Here is a 19,486-nt window from a genome sequence, read left to right as displayed (position 1 = left end):
TGAAGTAGATTATATATTCACAAGAAAGTTTGTCCAATTTTACATTTTTTTTAAAGAAGTTAATTTTTTGTACAGTTATTTTCACATATGTGCCAAAAGTTTCATACTTCTTTTTCCCAGTCAAGAACAAAGTACAGAAAATGTTTGATTTGCTTTGCTAATTTCCTGCTCAATGCACTGATTTATGCTGCAGTACAGATCCATAGACACTTTCTGGAAATTCACCCAAGCAGCTAACTGACAATGGGAGCTATCACATACAAAAATCTGATCACCAAAGAATTAATGCCAATTTTCCTATCCTAATCAAGGAATTATGGTACCAATTTTAATCAGCCTGAATGCAGAAGGAAAACACTGCTGAGCATAACTGTGATGAAAGGTCACTGACCTAAGTCATTGGCATTGCTCGCTTCACAGCCTGTCTTACTGAGTGTTTCCAGCATTTTTCATTTTTCTCCTCGAAGACTGCTTCAGCTGATACTGCAGCACAGACTGGCATTCAAAAGTGGGATCTTCATGGTCTCTATGACTTAAATGCTCACTACGTTAACCATTCTGGGACATGGCCAAAGTTGTCAATGTGTTGAAACTATCTATTCTTCAAAATTCAAGATACAGATATTGCCATGTTCTGTACACAGAGACTCAAATAATCGTGGAAGCAATGGCTTTCTTTACATCCAAGTACAATTAATTCTTCTATTCTAGACACTGATAACATGGTTGTGAACAATGCAAATCTTATCACAGTCAAGGTAGCAGTATTACATTAAAATCTGAAGGCAATCTGTTCAATGACGCCAAGGGATGTTTGCAGCTCTAAACTGAGACAGCTTCAGATTGAACACTAGTATAGACATCACTTGAACCTAAAAATTCAAGTTACTGCATGCCCAAAGAATTATAGCCTTTTCTTGCATACTTTCTTCCTTGTTTTATTTGTCTTGGTTTTATTTGTCTTCAAAGTGTGATTTGGTCGAGTTACTAATGTTTAATGATCAAAGCAATGGCCAAGCTGACCACACATTTGTGGGAGGGGAAAAACATGAGTTATCATGCAACACAGATAGATGACTCATCCATTCTGTTGGTCAGAAATGGTGCATTCTATGGGAACAGGTTGGAATATTGTCAAGAGAATCACATGAATAAAATGTACAATCTAAGAAGCAAAATAAAACCATCTGCTGAAGGTGTCCAAGATCAAGTGTAAAAAAAAAAGCTAGTCTCCCCACCGGAAATACCTTGTCACAATAATCCTGCAATACACTAGCCACTTTATTAATGAATGCAAAAAGCACAAATGGATACAATGAACAGTAGCGACATAAATTACCTGCATTTCTCTGTCTGCTCGAAGTTTTAGCTCCTCACAGCAATCCTTGGTCAACCTTAAGTAAATGCATTCTTTCGTTTTTTCCTCAATCATGGCTTCGTAAACCTTTTCTTTGGTTCCCTGGGCTTGCATGGACCTCTCTTTAGTTATTGGCAACAACAGGACAGAATTGACTTTGGTCATTACCAATCGTCCAGCCAATGTTTCTTCCGAAAGAGTCTCAGTGAGTTTGAAGCGAGCAAAAAGTTGTCCTCCTTGAGCATATTTAGCACCGCCTGAAACACCAGTAAGCATGAAGTTTGCTACCAGATATAAATTTACTTTAATGTTGAACCTGCAAATTTAAAAAAAAAGTCACCTCATTACAAAGGCAGAAATTTTCAAGTATATATACAATGTTTAAATTTAAACCATGGTGATCGGATATACAAACTCAATTGTTTCCTCATTAAGAAAATTACATTGATGCAACATGTGGAAATAAGTTGTTTTGAAAAATGTACAAACCACACATGTAAGATGGGTCTATAACCTGGCAATCTGCATTATTCAATACCAAGTTCAAATCAATCACCAGTTAATCCCAATTTTTATTTTCTTCTTTTGCCATCCTAACATTGATGGCCACAATTCCCCAGGCTATGAGGGCCATCTAATAACCCAGGGACATTGAGATCTGAGGGAACTATTTCCAACTGATATTTTTTGAGTTCAAAACTGTCGCAGAGATAAAGACCTAAAACGTTTCTTGATAAAATACCTTTCACAACTTCAGTACATTCCAAAGTGCTTCATAATCAATGAAGTATTTTTGAACTACATTCGCTGTTGTAGGAAACACAGCAGTCAATTTGTGCATAGCAAGCTCTCACAAATAACAGTGCAACAATGAACAGATATAATGTTTTACTGATCATGATTCAAGGGTAAGTATTGACTGGGACAAATGAGAAGTGTCATAGCTCTTCTTTGAAATAGTGCCATGGGATCTTTACATCCACCTGAGAGAGATCCCTGTTTATCATCTCATCTGGAAGATGGCACTTCCAATACTGTGAGCTGTAACTTCCTTAGTGCTGTTTTATATTGTCAATCTAGATTTTTGTGCACGAGTCTCTGCAGTGACTTGGAGTTTTAACGTTCTAAGTCAGAGGTGAAAGTGCTATCTCGAAGGGTTCAAAATATTCACTGGGTGAATTTTGCTGTAGAAAATCAATCATGGGGTGACAAATGAGAGAAGAGTTGCCTCCATCAATTGTCAATTTTTAAAAAATCTCTTGCTAGTTGACACCTGTTTTCTTGTACCATTTAAATCCTGCAGTACTTAAGAAATTATTGCTTTCTTTGTATGCTGTGGTTTTCAGTTTGATAAAGGTGTGGTGATAATTCTGGATTTTAATTAATTTAGTTTCTGAAAGTCCAAATACCCAAATTGTCAACAAAATACAGAAGGAAATGTTACTATGGGACTTGTCAGTTAATAAATGAATTAGTGAGAATAAAAAAAGCTTCTGAAAACTTAAAAAAAATTCCCAGAAAATCGAAGTATCTCACAAAAGGAAGCTAAGGCAGAATTATTATGGTAAAGGATTAAAAATTAAAACAATTGTTACATTAGTGGGACTACACTGCAAACACTACTTGTGGGAGGTAAATGTAAGATAATATCTGTAGAAAGCTTACAGACATTAACAGGAATAACTTATTCATATAGGAGATATGAATTGCCACTCACAAATTGAAACAGGAGAATTCTTATTATCTGCACAGCACTTCAAGAAAGGGAGAGACATTCCTCAATCTGAATATGAAAAATGAAATGATCAGGTAGATGACATTAAACGTGAAGAGTACCTGGGAGTAATGGACGTTACACAGTAGATTTAAGACTCGAGCAGAAAGGGAAACACAAAAACCAAAATGTGAAGTCAGCAGATGAATTACAGTAGATACAGCTAAATGAGATTGGAAAAAACATCATCGCTTAATTTTAGATCAACAATTAGTTTAGCTTTTAAAAGAAAACAGCAACATTGTCAAAAAACATTTAAGACTAAGCACTGGTTTAGGATGCTGCAGATAAACAGAAATCAGAAAAAAAAATCTTAACAAGTCAAATGGACAACAATTTTAAAAATAGAAAACAAGGTGAGCTTGAGGTGGGCACCTGGAAAGCAGAGAGGAAGTGAGAGGAGAGAAATTAAAACAATGAATAGCACATCCTTTTACAAAAATTTCGGTTAAAAGAGAATGGTTAATTGTTTACTTTTGGCAGATTTGGGGAAGAGGAGACACTCAAAACAGTGAGTCACTAGCAGTGAAACTAATCTTGTAATGGATGCTTAACAAGTGTTTTGTTTCAACATTCACAAAGAAGAATAGTGGGGAAAGCACCCAAATTGTTTAAAAGGAAGAGAAGAGGATCATGGAGAATCTTTCAATATTGACAGCTTTGCAGCCCTCTGCAAATGTACAACCAATCAGCCAAAAAGGCTAACTTGGAGTTAGAGCATGAATGTAGTCGGGAAAGTTTTGAAATATTTAATTGAAGATTAAATTAGTAAATAGTTATGTTGAGAAGATACATAAATGCAGACTAGTTAAGTCCAAAAGGACATAGCCGTTAGATTGGGCCTATGGCAGGTAGTGAAAAAACTAACAAGAAAAGTTCAAAGGTTCATCAGATATCTAAGCAGAATTTGGCCATTCGGTACATCTGTCATTCGATCACGGCTGATATGATTTCCTACTTTCTCCCTATAACCTTTCAACCCATTACCAATTAAAAATCTGTCCAACACCACCTTAAATGTACTCACTGTCCCAGCATCTGCCACACTTTGAGGTAGCAAATTTCACAGATTCAGAACCTTTTGGGAGAAGCAGTCTCTCCTCAACTCACAAATTAGCTGTCACTTATCCTAAGACTTCGACCTTTGGTCCTAGAATGCCCCACAAGAGGATGCATCTTCTCAACATCTATTTTATCCATACCTTTTATCATCTTGAATACCTTATTTTTCTAAATTCCAGACAGTATAGGCCTAAACTGTTCAATCTCGTTTCTTGCAACAAATCCCTCATATTTGGGACCAATCAAGTGAACCTCCTCTGAACTACCTTCAATGCAACTACATTTTCCCTTAAATAAGGGGACCAAAACTGTACAAAATATCCCAGGTGTCGTCTCACTAATGCCTTGTATAGTTGCAACAATACGTCTTTATCTTTATATTCAATTCCTTTAGCTATAAAAGCCAACATTTCATTTGCTTTCTTTATTATCTGCTGTACTTGAATGCTACTTTACTGTGACTCATGAACAAGGACACCCAGATCCTTTTGTACCTTAGCACCTTGAAGTCTCTCCCCATTTAGATAACAGGTCACCTTCCTATTTTTCCCGACCAAAATGCATGACCTCACACTTATCCACGTTGAACTTACATTTTGGCCCACTCTCCGAACCTACCTATATCTACTTGTAAGGTTCTTATTTCCTCATTGCAATTTACCTTCCTGCCTATTTTTGTGTTATCAGCAAACGTGGTTTTCAAGCCTTCTGTCCCTGTATCCAAGTTGTTAATGTAGATTGTAAATAGCTGGGGCCCAAGGATCAAACCCTGTGGCACCCCACTGGTTGCATCTTGCCATCCAGAAAAAAAAATTATCCAGTCTCTGTCTTCCATCTATCAGCCAGTTACTTATCCAAGCTAATAAATTACCCCAATCCTTATGATCCATTCTTGCGAATTAATCTTTTGTGCGGCACCTTATCAAATACCTTCCAGAAGTCCAGATATATTACATTTACAGTAACCTCACTATCCACTTTGTTTGTCACATCTTCTAAGAATTCTAGGAAATTTATTAAACATGATTTTTCCTTCATAAATTCATGCTGACTCTGATGTTTTGACTTTCCAAATGTCCTGATATGACTTCCTTGATAACTGATTCTAACACTTGCCCAACAACAGATGTTAAATTCACTGGTCTGTAATTTCCTACATTTTGTGTCTCTCCCTTTTTTGAATAAGGATGTCACATCAGCAGTTTCCAATCCACTAGAACTTTTCCCGTGTCTAAGCAATTTTGAAATATTGTAACCAATGCATCCACTATCTCTGCCGCCACTTCCTTTAGTACCCTAGGATGTAGGCCATCAGGCACAGGGGGCTTGTCTGCCCTCAATCCTAATAGTTTGCTGAGGACCTTTTCCTTATCAATGTTGAGTGTGCTAAGTTCTACCCTTTCTATTGCCTCTGACGTGCCCGTTCCAATAGGAATTGTACTATTGTCCTCCATCATGAGAACTAAGGTAAAGTACTGATTGAGTATCTCTGCCATCTCAGTGTTCCCCACTATTAACTCTCTGGTTTCATCTTCCAAAGGATCAACATTCACATTAGCAACTCTCTTCCCTTTTATATACCTATAGAAGCTTTTGCTATCCTTTTTATATTTTGTGCTTGTTTTCTTTTGTAATTTACCTTAGTTCTTTTGATTAATTTTTTAGTATCCCTTCATTTACATTTGAAAGTTTCCCAGTATTTTGGCTTGCCACTGGCCTTTGCAATACGGTATATCTTAGGTTTTGACTTTATTTTGTCCTTGATCTCCTTGTTTAGCCATGGCTATGTTTTACCCTCCTTACCATCTTTCTTTCTCACCGGGAGATATTTTAGTGGTGAGGAATTAAGTAGCTCCTTAAAGAACTGCCACTGCTCATCTGCTGTCTTCCCTTTTAGCTTTCCTGCCCAATCCACTCGGGCCAAATCTGTCATCATGCCTATGTAATTTCCTTTGTTTAATTCCAAAACACTACTGTGGGACTCTATTTTTCCATTCCCAAACTGAATTTTCAATTCTACCATACTATGGTCACTACTCCTAGAGGATCCTTAACTATGATGCCATCAATTAATCTCTCATTACACAATACCAAATCCAGAGTCCCTGCTCCCTGATTGTTTCTTGGAGCAGTAAGTTGTGGAACCAATCTCTAAAACATTCAATGAACTCGTGCCTCGGGGCTCCACCTTTGCCAATTTGATTCTTCCAATCTATTTGCATATTAAGATCACCCATGATTATTGTTGTACCTTTCTTGCAAGCTTCTCACATTTCTTGGTTTATACTGTGTCCCACTGCAGAACCACTGTTTGGGAACCTACAGATTACTCCTACCAAGCACTTCTTCCTTTTGCTATTTCTTGTTTCTGCCCAGACTGATTGTGCATCTTGATCTCCCATGGTTATGTCATTTCTCATTGAATCTCAATTTAAGACTGGGCATCTAAGGAGCACTGAATTATCAGCAACAACTGCAGAGGGGGTGGCACGGTGGCTCAGTGGTTAACACTGCTGCCTCACAGCATCAGGGATCCATGCTCAATTCCTGCCTTGGGCAACTGTCGTGTGGAGTTTGCACATTCTCCCTGTGTCTGCGTGGGTTTTCTCCGGTTTCCTCCCACAGTCCAAAGATGTGCAGGTCAGGTGAACTGGCCATGTTAAATTGCCTGTAGTATTAGGTGCATTAGTCAGGGGTAAGTGTGGGGAGTGGGTCTGGGTGGGTTGCTCTTCGGAGGGTCAATGTGGACTTGTTGGGCTGAAGGACCTATTTCCACACTGTAGGGAATCTAATCTAATCAATCACAATGTGAAACCTAAACTCTAAACACATTCTCCAACCCATCTTTAAGACCAAGCAAAGGGAACAATCTGATTCAACGAAGATTGCAAGAGGACATACCAGGAGTAACACCAGGCTTACCTAAAAACCTGATGAAGCAACAAAAGACTACTTACAGGCAAACAGCACAAGCAACATGTGATGAATAATGTAAAGTAATCCCACAACAAATAAATCAGATCTAAGCTTTGCAGTCCTACCACACCTAGTCAAGAACAATAATGCACAATTAACTCACTGATGGTGATGGTTCCAAAAATGTCCTAATCGTCAATTACGGAGGAACCCAATACCTCTGCTCAAAAACAAGACTGAAGCACTTGTAAACATCTTCAGCCGGAAGTACCAAATGGACTCCTCAGCCTCCTTCTGAGTTCTGAGCAACACAGATGTCATTTTTCAGCAAATTCAATTCACTTTACCTGAAGTGGTTGAAGGCAGATAATACTATGAAGACAAAAGAGAAAATGCTGGAAAATCTCAGCAGGTCTGACAGCATCTGTAAGGAGAGAAAAGAGCTGACGTTTCGCGTCTAACTGACCCTTTGTCAAAGCTAAAGAAAAGGGGGGAATAGGGTGGTATTTCTACGAGGCTGAGAGAAGGTGAGTCATGGCTCCAGAAGGAAAGGTAGCAATAAAGAGGTGATAATGACAGTGCATGGAGAGATTATAGGGAAGAGACAGACAGACAGACAATCAAAAAATACGAGGTACAGAACAGTGGAAAAAAAATTTAAAAAGATAAATAAAATAAATGAAATAAAATTATGCATGCAGAGATAGTTCATGAACTCATATTTTAATACTGTGAAGACCACAGGTTATTCCAGTGATAGTATTGAAGACTTGTGCTCCAGAACAAAGTGAAGTTATTCCAGTAGTTTCAACCCTGGCATCTATCCAAAGTCGATAATTACCCACAAAGAGGACAATATCAACCAAGCTCATTACTGCACAATTAATCTACCATCAATCATCAGCCAAGTGATGGAAAGTGCTATTAACAGTTCTAACAAATAGCACTTAATCAATAACCACTGATTCAATTTAGGTCTGCCATGCAGAGATAGTTCATGAACTCATATACCCATTAACACAGCCCTGAAGTCTAAAAAACATAACTGTCCTAAATACACACAACAGATAGCGCTGTGCAAGATTATTACACATAAATTCACCAGAATCCATGTGCTACAGAGATTCAATGGATTAAGAAATCACACTCTCTCAAATTACTAAGAATTCTGCATAAATTGCTAATAAGTTAATAATCACAATTGCAAAGCCTATAAAGATTCTGGTACAGGCATCAGAAATATTGACACAGAAATAGAGTTCAAGTAGGTGAATTGTGGTACAAGGAAGCAGAGAAAAACGGTGTTTGACAATCCTTAGAGTAAGAGAAACAATTTCCTAATGTCATTTGGTATGCCTTGTCAGGCAAAAAAATTGAGAAACAACAGTTTTCTAATTCACCTGCATGATCAACATTTGATATTAAAAGCTGTCTTATTGATGAGGGCACTTAACAAATACCTGAACTTCCGATGTCCTCTTGAAGAGGAATGATTAACTCAGAGCATTAACAATACTTCAATTTTGAAGTGTTACTATGCCACCTGCTGGTGCGATGATCTGCTGTACGAGGAGGCAAAGGATAGGAGGAGTAATTGTCATCCAAAGTACTTCTGAAATCTTTGGATGCGGTGTATATCAATGCACCCAATCTGTAAAGAAAACAAAGCTAAATCTACAAGAAGCTGGCCTTGAGATTTCCAGATGGCACCAAAATAGGAGGGATAAATAGATTAAGATTAAAGCAAGTACAAATTGGTACTGATGAATTGGGGGAAATGGGCTAAAAAAAAGTTGACTAAATTTGATCTCAATACATGTGAACTGACAACAAAAAAATTTCAAACTGTACTCCAAATGGAGGAAAGTTCAGGGCCATCAAAGGCTATATGTTCAGAAGACACTCAAGGCAGAAAACTACTCACACAAAAACCAATGATATTTTACTTTTTATCATAGGGATTCAAATATCCTTTATAAAATCTTGATAAAATCCAGCTCGAGCAGGTTTAGTCTATCAGATGAATCCAGAGGCTTTAATGAAAATATAACAGAATTGCTAGCAAGTTGGCTGGTTTGGATCAAATAGATATTTAGACTGCAAAAGGAACTACTTCTTGTTAGAAAGAAAATTACAGTAAATATTTCATGGCAGATATGTAAAATAAATAGAAACTTTATGTAGTTGAGACTATAGAATTCATTTCCACAATTCATGGTTAAAGTAGAAATTGCAGTATTCAATATAGCATGGGTGGATGAAGATAATAGTAGTGGGAGAAAAAATGGGAACTTGTTGGTAAAATGTGATTATCACTTCAGGTAGCACAAGTGGTCAGTGCTTAAGCAGACTGGTTGGGCTGACTGGCTGGTTTACAATTCTATTTATTTCCATGAAAAATCAATTAATTTCTACCATTTCATGGAATACCTGCGGTTGCAGACTATAATGCACTCTTGAATGGACAGTTAAACAAAATTTAGGCTGGTGAAGTGTACATTACTACTGTCCATCTTACATCTTTGAGGTGCCAGACGTAACTCCTTTGGTGGCACTGAATCAGAAGATCAAGGGTTCAGAACTCATTCTGAAGACTAGAGGGCAAAATCTAGGTTTATGCATGATTGCAGTGTGACGAAGTGCTGCCCTATTATATTCTTCCAGATGCGACGTTAGGTCGAAACTCAGTCTGCGCTCTCAGGTAGACATAAAAGATTTCATGACTCTATTTTGGAGAAGAAATGTGGACTGGTATTCCTGGTATTTTTTTCTTTCTACCAATATCAACAAAAGAATACCAAGTCATTACATTGTTGTTTGTGCCATAAATGTTTTGCATGTTTCCTACAGTACAGCAGCTCATGGACTGAGAAGCACTTTGTAATATTGTGAGGCCATGAAAGGTGTGATATAAATGCAAGTTCTTGCTTCATGAAACAAAATGACAAGCTAATTCTCACTTTGCAGCATCTCGTTAACTGCACATCAAGGTCAACAAGCTATTGTCTGTTGCTGCACAGTCTGTTTATACATCCAGAATGAATGCAACATCTACAGGAATAGCTTGTGTTGCAGTTCAGGGCACTTTGGGGGCTATGAGTTAGTGTGCAGACAAACAACTATCACACAATCTTCAAATGATCAATCTATTCAAGGCGACTTTGAACTTTAACTGCATTCCATATTTAATTACACTACTGCAAACTTGCATGAATTCATGCCATATGAAAACTGCTGTCACTATGCAACAAACTCGACCTATAACATATTATTAATATGACCTCTGAGGCACACTTAATGGTTGAAAAAAAATTATCATGGAATTAGAAAGTATTCAAAAATGAGTTTTTAAAAAATCCCTTTTGTTGAAAATAATTGGTGAAAATCAGAGGTGACTATTAACATGACCATTGATTGTTAGAAGCATTTTGCATATAGTTTTAATCATATCCATGTACATTTTACATGTTATTACTCAGAAAACATATTTAAAATCTGTTTTTTAAGCAGTCAACGTGCTGTATAATTATTCACACACCACTTTTGCAGAACATATTACTGATTCCAGTTCTCGCTGGTCATCCACAGAGTATTTTAGACCAGCAATTGAAATATTACATCTCCAGACAGTAGCAGTTCACAACCAAGTTATTTTATAGATTAACTGATTCAAATGCATATTGTGACATATGTTGAATATTAAAACAAAAAATATGGACATTTTAATGCCTTGACAGTTGATAATTACATTAACAGTACCTGTTATCCAATATTTGAGTGCAAAATGAAAAGCTGAGAAAGCCAAAGCTCAAACAATTGAAACAATTTACACTACAGAAATTTTCCACTGACAGGGTGCTGTTATCCATACAAAAAGACATTCTACCAAGCACACAATTGAACAAAACCATGTATGAATGAATAGCAATGCCAGTGATTTGCTAGGTATGTCAGTCGTATATCTGATTAGCCAATTGAACAAACAACATATTCCTTCAGTTCTTTGTAACAGGCAGCATGCAGATCACACTCAACTAGCCTGCAGTTTGTAAAACTCAAACCAAATGTCTATTGCTAGGTAGGAGTCCACAATGATTCAGCAAGTGCTGTCAATCATGCTCAAGTCTTACAAATTTTCTAAATATCAGACAGCTTGGACTACCTATTCTTTTCTCAGCCACAGTCATCTTACCAGCCAATTATCACCCTTTCTTATTGTAGAGTAATTTGTCATCAGCATTTGGAATTTGGCATTCTTGTTTGTACAAATGCGAGATGAAAAGTTTCAGCAACAAATACGGCTTTATAACTTTGATAATCAGTTCAGAGACAATGTTTCAGTTATGTATTCAAAGACAAACATCTCATCTGAGTTTTTGACTCTTGACAGTAAATGTGCTGTCAAGTTAACTTTACCAATTAAGTTTATTCAGTTCTTGGCCAAGAAACTATTGCATACAGAAAGTCAGTTTCCATCAGATATACATTTAACCAGCGACAAACTCAATGCCAACATTATAAGATTCCTGATCAGAATCACACCCACTAATGGACATTAAAAAAAAATTTACTCAGCAAACATTTAATGTATAACTTGCCATTAAATGACACAGCCATCACATAAAATCACTTTTTAGGAGTTTCATTTTACTAAGCATTTGAATGGCTCAGTGACAAACACCCTAGGTGCAATACTGATGTTTTCTATTCGTGGACTTCAGCATTTGTATCACGATTAACTGGTCAATTGCAGAGTCTGACTGATTTCAGAGACTGCCCACATTCTCTCCCTATTCTCTGATATTTGATGTCATTAGTTTCCCAATTCCCTCACCACGTGCACATTGATTATCACTCCACTGTTTGACTTCTGCTTCCAGAAGCCATGTGGCGAGAGAAAAAAGTTAATACTCTGAACAGGTTTTGCCAGCTTATAAAATAAGTTTTGCTGTGGCAATGCAAACAAATGAATAAGAAATACTGAAACTTAGCTGTTTACTGTAGTGAAGTAATGCTGAAATATTGTTAAAGCATCTACCTATACAAGGGTTTATTAAACAACAATGACATTTAAAAGGCATCTGCCTAAGTACATGAATAGGAAAAGTTTGAAAGAAATGGGTCAAATGCAGGCAAGTGGAACTAGATCAGTTTGGGAAATTTGGTTGGTATGGACTAGTTGGATCGAAGGCTCTGTTTCGGTGCTGTATGACTATGACCTGCAGGGTACTACTTCAGCTGCTTATCTAATAGGTCCGTGCAGGATGAAGAAAAATTACAGGGAATACTGCTACATCACACATCAGAGCAATGCAAGTCACCAGGAGCTGTGGAGCCAAATTGAAAATCCAGAAATGACCTCTAGTGCTTCCACACTTGAAAACAGCCAGCAACATTCTTGATGCTTCAGAGGCACAGATTCAGAGCCTACCTGCAGCATGATCAGTAGCAGAGGGACATCACGAACTAAAGGTGAAGCAATAAACACGAGCGATTAAATTGGATTAAAAAAACAAAAATGTACAGCCTCCACGTAGAAATGGAAAATTAATTTCTATTCACAACTGTAAAGAGAAGACAATTTGCCTTTTATATCACAGGTATATTGACAAGGAATAAATGACACCACACGATGCACAATGAATTCAAGGTAGATTTCCCTCCGGCAGCAAACTTCAGACAAAACAAGTTAATAAGTTGAAAGCTCAACAGTCAAACAGGCAAAAGGCAAGGCCTGCAATGAAGTATCATTTTACATTTGCTAACTTCTGGCAAACACAAGAAATCATTCACAGATAGTGAAATTATTCAAGAAGCAAGTACTCTGGCTGCCCAGTCTTTATTCAAAGACGTTAAGAAAGAAAGAAAAAATAATAACAGTCCAGCGCTTATCACTTGGTGTTTACATAGTAGCAGAATGAGGGGAATCTTTGTCCAAAAAGACCTTTCTGCAACTACCTTATGGACAGTGAATGCTTCTCATGATAGTTCGATGGATACATTGACATGGCTGACACAGACCAGCTGATTTTTTTTTTGCATATGGTTTTTAAGGATATTCGAACTAAAGAGGATCTTCTCACCCTTTTGGCCCTTAAAGAGAAAACATGGGGTGAGGATACCTACAACAAATACAAAAAATACATGCCTGAGACAAACATTATAATCAAGAAACTTGTTTCTTTCACAACTGATGATGGTGCACCATCTCAAAATGCTCACTTTCTTCAAATCAAGGAATGAACTGTGTAGTGAGCTGTCAGACAGTGGGAGTTTGCTCAACTTCAGAATCCTTACAAACATAACGGCAAAATTGAATGAGTTGGTTTGTGAACCGTGGACAGAGAATTGACACATAATCTGTGCTGAGAATACATTCAAGTTGACTGGATCGGTGTTCCTCCCAATTTAAAAGTAAAATGCTGCAACACTTTGAATCTGGAGAAAATACTAGAAAACAAATTCAAAGACAAGAAAAATGTTTCCAGAAAACCTCTAAGTGCACCTGAGGAAATCAGCATCAATCATTTTAAAGAATTAGATGCAATCAACCAAACGAACTAAGAGGTAGATGCTGGGTTGCACTTTAATTCAAAAATGCAATCTTGTGTTTAAAAAGGTCAAAGGCACTGTTGTAAATGAAAGAATGACCCTTTAAAAATGAACCAGGACATACTCCAGAAATAAGCTGATGCTCATTGGAGGATTTAAGGATGGTTTGCTAAATAAAGGAAGTTGGTTAAGAAGAGGAGAAACCAGACTGGAGTTTGCATTGAACTGTGAAAGACAAATAAACATTTGTGGAAGATGAACCAATATGTACTTCCTTCTTCGGTAAGTATTTGACTAGCAATATAATTTGGTAGTGAGCATGAACTTCAGTCTCCTTGGGAATGAAAATAATTAAGAATTTTCTTTCTGGCAAAAGAATTGCTTCCGAAATGGCAAAGTCATATTACAGACGGTCTCCCTCTGATTACCCACAAGTCTTTGGTTTCATAATTTGAATAGTACAAACAATGGAATTACAAAAAGGTGATTTGATGTAAACTTGAGGCATGGCCGACATTTGATAAATTTAATGAGACAGTCAACCAGTCCACAGAAAAATGTGTCATAGGTTTTGATGTGTTATACAAACTACTGAAAAAAAGATATAGAAATGTCCAATTTGTGCTTGTGGTCAGATTATTACATTATATGCAAATCTCATGTGCGCATAGCTTTTTTCTTTTAACAGGAGTTCAATTTGATGGTTAATATTCTCTTAGAATAAACAACTCGTGCTCTAAATAATTTTGGGGGAGGAAACAAACATTTCTAGCTATCTCTCCAGTTAGAAACTCTGCAGTGATACAGACCTTGGCAGGGGGCTAGTGTAGGCACTTTGCTAGAAGATGTTCTGAGGTGGGTCATGCTTTTAGTAGATTTGTGGATCAAGACAAAATACTAGATTGGAATGATCGTCGAAAGCAGCTGAACCCTAGAAATGTGTCAGGATAATTAGACTCCATTCCACAAGGAGTTGTCTAAAAACCAAGAATTGAATAATTAAATTAACTGCCAATACAGACAGCTTTGATGCTGAGTATGATGAGAATCAATGGCACAAAAGCAAGCTATTGGCTGCTAAAAATTTAAGTCAAGCCATGAGTGTCTTAGTCACTAATGCATTCAATTGTAATATATAAGATAGTGGTTGCAGCTCCAAGACTATGTGGGGCTGATTGGCTAAATTGTTACTAGCAAACCCTTGAGGAGACACATAAATGTTAAGGTTAAAGAATATGAAAGCAGTAACTACTTTAGGTTTGAGAATGATAACATACTAATATCTTTTTAAGAAGTAACCCTCCCATGTCGAATAGCAGGAATGAATCATTTCCTCAGCACCAATGTCGTTTCGAGTCACATACTGATAATGCCAAGAATGTTTTGAGAACTAAAGCAAAAAAGAGCTAGGATATGAAAACATTTACTGCACCCTTAAAGAAACCACATTTGTTTTGCTGAGAAGAATTATGACTGACTTCTGGAGAGAGGAGTGCAGCTCACAAAAGGAGAATTATCTGGAAGTTGCATACACAGTTTGCTCCTTCATCAACACATTAAGCTACTGCTCAAGGATGTTAGAGTTATGGACAAGGAATATCAATCTTTATTGAGAACCCACATTTTAATGTGATGTACATTCAAATATTGGATGATACCATCACATCCAGATTTAAGTGTTCCATTAGACTGGGAATAGGGTTGTGGCTATGAACTCAAACATAGGGTACAATGATCAAAATATTTATGTTATATTTTGGAAGTATGGCTACCGGATTCAGCATATCTCTGGTAATAAACAAGATGGCCAAACAAACAAAAGTGGATAATGTGGTGGACCACTGAGTTGGCAAAGCTCTTGGAACACCAATAAAATCTCAAAAATATTGAAGGGGAATTTATGAATTATAGGTTTAGGGGCATGCGTGAGAACTTAAATATAGTTTATGTACATTGATGAAGAAAGTTCATTTGGTGATGGTTTGCATGAAAGAAATTATGCAGTAGCTGATGAAATGTTACACAAGATATTTGCAGTTCAGCCAAGTTACAAGCTAAACGCAGCTCTGGCATGGCAGTACATGCCAAATATTTCTTGAAGATGCTTGGGGGATTAACTTATGCCAAACGTCGCACACAGCTGTGATTTAAACTTGCATTCTATGCAATGTCATGATCCTCTGGCCTGACAGGAACAAATACTAGCTCCACTTTCTTCGTTCACCTCAACACTATAATGCTAGCAGGAAAGTAAAAAGTTGAAGCATCAGAAAAACATTTGGAGAGCATTAGGTATCATATAGGAAGATGGTAATTCAACTCAATTATTAATCCAGAACGCCGGCTAACTGAGGGCATGGGTTTGAATCCCACTATGCTGGTGAAATTAGAATTCAATAAAATGCAGAACAAAAAGCTAGCATAATGGGAACCACTGCTTATTGTCATAAAACTCTATCTTGTTCACAAATATCCTTTGCAAAGGAAATCTGCCATCTTTACCTAAACTGACCTACATGCAACTCCAGCAATGTGGTTGATTGTTATCTTGCATTCTTAACTGCCTTCTGAAATTACCTAGCACTCATTTGGATCAAACTGTTAAAAAGTCAAAAAAGGAGGAATTAAACTGAATGAACAATCTGGCATTAACCCAGAATTTATAATTGCAAACACAGCCCTGTTGACCCTGCAAAATCCTCCTTGCAAACATAGGCAGCACCATCCAACAGACTAGATAAGCAATGACCTAAGAATCATACTGACAGAATTACACTGACAGACAATGCCCAAGGCAACAAACACTGGGTATACCCTATCAGGACAGACCCACCACAGTTCGAAGAAGTTGCACTGTGCATTCTCAGCATTGACTCTCGACCCAAGAAATCTTATGGCATCAGGTCGAATATGGACAAGGACGCCTCCAGCTGATTACCAACAACCACACCTCTCTCTGCAGATGAATCAATATTTCTCCATGTGGAGTTACCACCAGGAGTGAGAAGGGCAAACAATGTAGTCCAGATAGAGGATTTCCAAGTCCATCACTGTGAGCTGCATTGAGGAACACAGCTGGCCAAGTCCAATAGGAAATGCCTGTTAGACAGCATATGTGGCAGGTGACAACAGAACAAACAAGAGGAAAAAAATCTACTTTAATTCATCGTTACCTGCCTGCTGCAGATATGCTCATCCATGACAGTGCTGGTAGGGGTGACCACTCCACAATCCTTGGAGAGGCAAAGTCCACCTTAACATTGAACATATCCTCCATACGTTTTGTGACACTACCACGCTAAACTGCACAGAATGCAAACAGATCTGGCGAATCAAGACTGGGCAACCATGAACAAACTGTGGGTTATCAACTGTAGAATTGCACTCAATCATAGTCTATAGAATCAAAGCTCATGACATCCCCCACTCTACCAACTTTAATTCAGGAAATCAACTCCTGTTCAATGAAGAGTACAGGAGGGCATGCCAGCAGCACCAGGCATACCTAACAATGAGGTATTAATCTAGTGAGGGTACAACACAGGGCTGCTTGCATGTCAAGTAGCAGAAGCAGCATGCAATAGAGAGGACTAGGTGATCCCACAACCAACAGATCAAATCTAAGCTCTGCAGTTCTGCCACACCCAACTGTGAATGGTGGAATTCTCCACAAATATTTCCATTCTGAACAATGAGGGAATCCAGCATATCAGTGCAAAAGGAGAAGGCCGAAGCATTTGCCAAGTGGATGATCTACTACAGCATCCTTCCAAATATCCTCAACATTACAGATGGCAGTCTACAACCAATTCAATTCACTCCATATGATATGAAGAAATGGCTAAAGACATTCAATACTGCAAAGGCTATGAGCCCTGACAGCATTCTGGCAGTAACGCTGTTCTCGCCCCGCTACATTATGCAGCTGACAGGTGAAAAATTTGCCAGGTATGTCCTACATCCTAAAAACAGGACAAATCCAATCAAATTACTTATCTACCAGAGTCACTCAGATCCTGACGTCATTATAACTTGGTTCAAACAAGGACAAAGAGCCTATTCTTGAGGTAAGGTGATAGCAACTGCCCTTAACATTAAGGCATTTGACAGAATGAGGCATCAAGGAGCCTGAGCAAAACTAGAGTCAATGTGAATTAGGATGATATAAAGTTCAAAGGAAGAAAGATATGGTTGTTGGAAATCAATCATCTCTGCCCTAGGACATCACTGCAGGACTGTCACTGGGTAGTATTCTTGGCCAAACCAGCAGCTTCATCATGGACCTTCCCTTCATCATAATGTTAGAAGTGAGAATGTTCAGCATTGTAAACATCCTCAGATACTAAAGCAGTTTGTGGCTGTATACAGCATGACATGGACAACATTCAGAGCTGAAAATGTGTTGCTGGAACAGCGCAGCAGGTCAGGCAGCATCCAGGGAACAGGAGAATCGACGTTTCGGGAATTCCTGAATAAGGGCTTATGCCCGAAACGTCGATTCTCCTGTTCCCTGGATACTGCCTGACCTGCTGCGCTTTTCCAGCAACACATTTTCAGCTCTGACCTCCAGCATCTGCAGACCTCACTTTCTCCTCATGGACAACATTCAGGCTTGGTAGATAAATGGCAAATAACACTTGCACTACACATTTTCCACGCAATGACCATCTCGAACAAGCAACAAATCCAACTATCGTCTCTTGAGTGGCATTACCAGTGCTGACTCCCTCACCATCAACATTTGCATGGTTCTATTAGCCAGACAGTGAACTGGACTACTCACACAGTAGTTAAGAGGCTAGGAATTCTAAAGTGACCTTGGTCATGAGCAAGATTATTAAGAATGAGATTATGGAGTACTTGGAAGCGCATGGTAAAATAGAGCTGAGTCAACATGGCTTTGCCAAGAGCTCTTTCGTTGAGGTAAGAAGCAAGTTAGACAAAGGAGAGCCAGGGGATGACATCTAACTGGATTTCCACAAGTCCTTTGACCAGGTGTTGCATAGGAGGCACATGTAGTGAGGAGGAAGCCAAGAGGCTGCAGAAGGACTTGGACAGGCTAGTAGGGTGGGCAAAGAAGTGGCAAATGGAATATAACGTGGGAGTGAGAGTGGTTATATACTTTGGCCAGAAGAATAAAGATGCAGATTATTTTCTGTGGGGGAAAATGTTTCAGAAATCTGAAGTACAAAGAATCATAGAACCCCTACAGCGCAGGAGGCAGCCATTTGACACACTGTGTCTGCACCTACACTCCAAAGAACATCCCACCTAGACCTAGCCCCCTACCATATCCCGTAACCTAACATTTACCATGGCTAGTCCACCTAGTCTACACACCCCTGAACGCTATGGACAATTACAATGTTGCCAATCCACCTAACCTGCACATCTTTGCACTGTGGGAGGAAACCAGAGCCCCCGAAGGAAACCAATGCAGACAAGAGGGTGGTGGTGGAGGGTTGTCTTTCAGACTGGAGGCCTGTGACCTGTGGAGTGCCACAAGGATTGGTGCTGGGTCCTCTACTTTTTGTCATTTACATAAATAATTGAGATGAGAGCATAAGTGATACAGTTAGTAAGTTTGCAGATGACACCAAAATTAGAGGGGTAGTGGACAGCAAAGAGGGTTACCTCAGATTACAACAGGATCTTGACCAGATGGGCCAATGGTCTGAGAAGTGGCAGATGGAGTTTAATTCAGATAAATGCAAGGTGCTGCATTTTGGGAAAGCAAATCTTAGCAGGATATATACACTTAATGGTAAGGTCCTGGGGAGTGTTGCTGAACAAAGAGACCTTGGAGTGCAGGTTCATAGCTCCTT

At 38.4% G+C, this 19,486-nt stretch overlaps 1 protein-coding gene across 6 annotated transcripts in view; it reads right to left on the bottom strand.

The window, feature by feature from the left end:
• The window catches only part of helz (helicase with zinc finger), a 273,673-nt gene that overhangs the window by 170,420 nt on the left and 83,767 nt on the right, over nt 1-19,486 (bottom strand). For all 6 annotated transcript variants that reach the window (XM_043715064.1, XM_043715069.1, XM_043715066.1 and 3 more), the window contains one exon: nt 1,340-1,673. In XM_043715064.1, the coding sequence (XP_043570999.1) occupies nt 1,340-1,673 (334 nt within the window). The remainder of the gene's footprint in view (nt 1-1,339; nt 1,674-19,486) is intronic.

The sequence above is a fragment of the Chiloscyllium plagiosum genome, chromosome 24 (assembly GCF_004010195.1).
Source record: "Chiloscyllium plagiosum isolate BGI_BamShark_2017 chromosome 24, ASM401019v2, whole genome shotgun sequence".
In the NCBI taxonomy this organism is placed as follows: domain Eukaryota; kingdom Metazoa; phylum Chordata; class Chondrichthyes; order Orectolobiformes; family Hemiscylliidae; genus Chiloscyllium; species Chiloscyllium plagiosum.
This window is presented reverse-complemented; position numbering and strand designations above follow the sequence as displayed.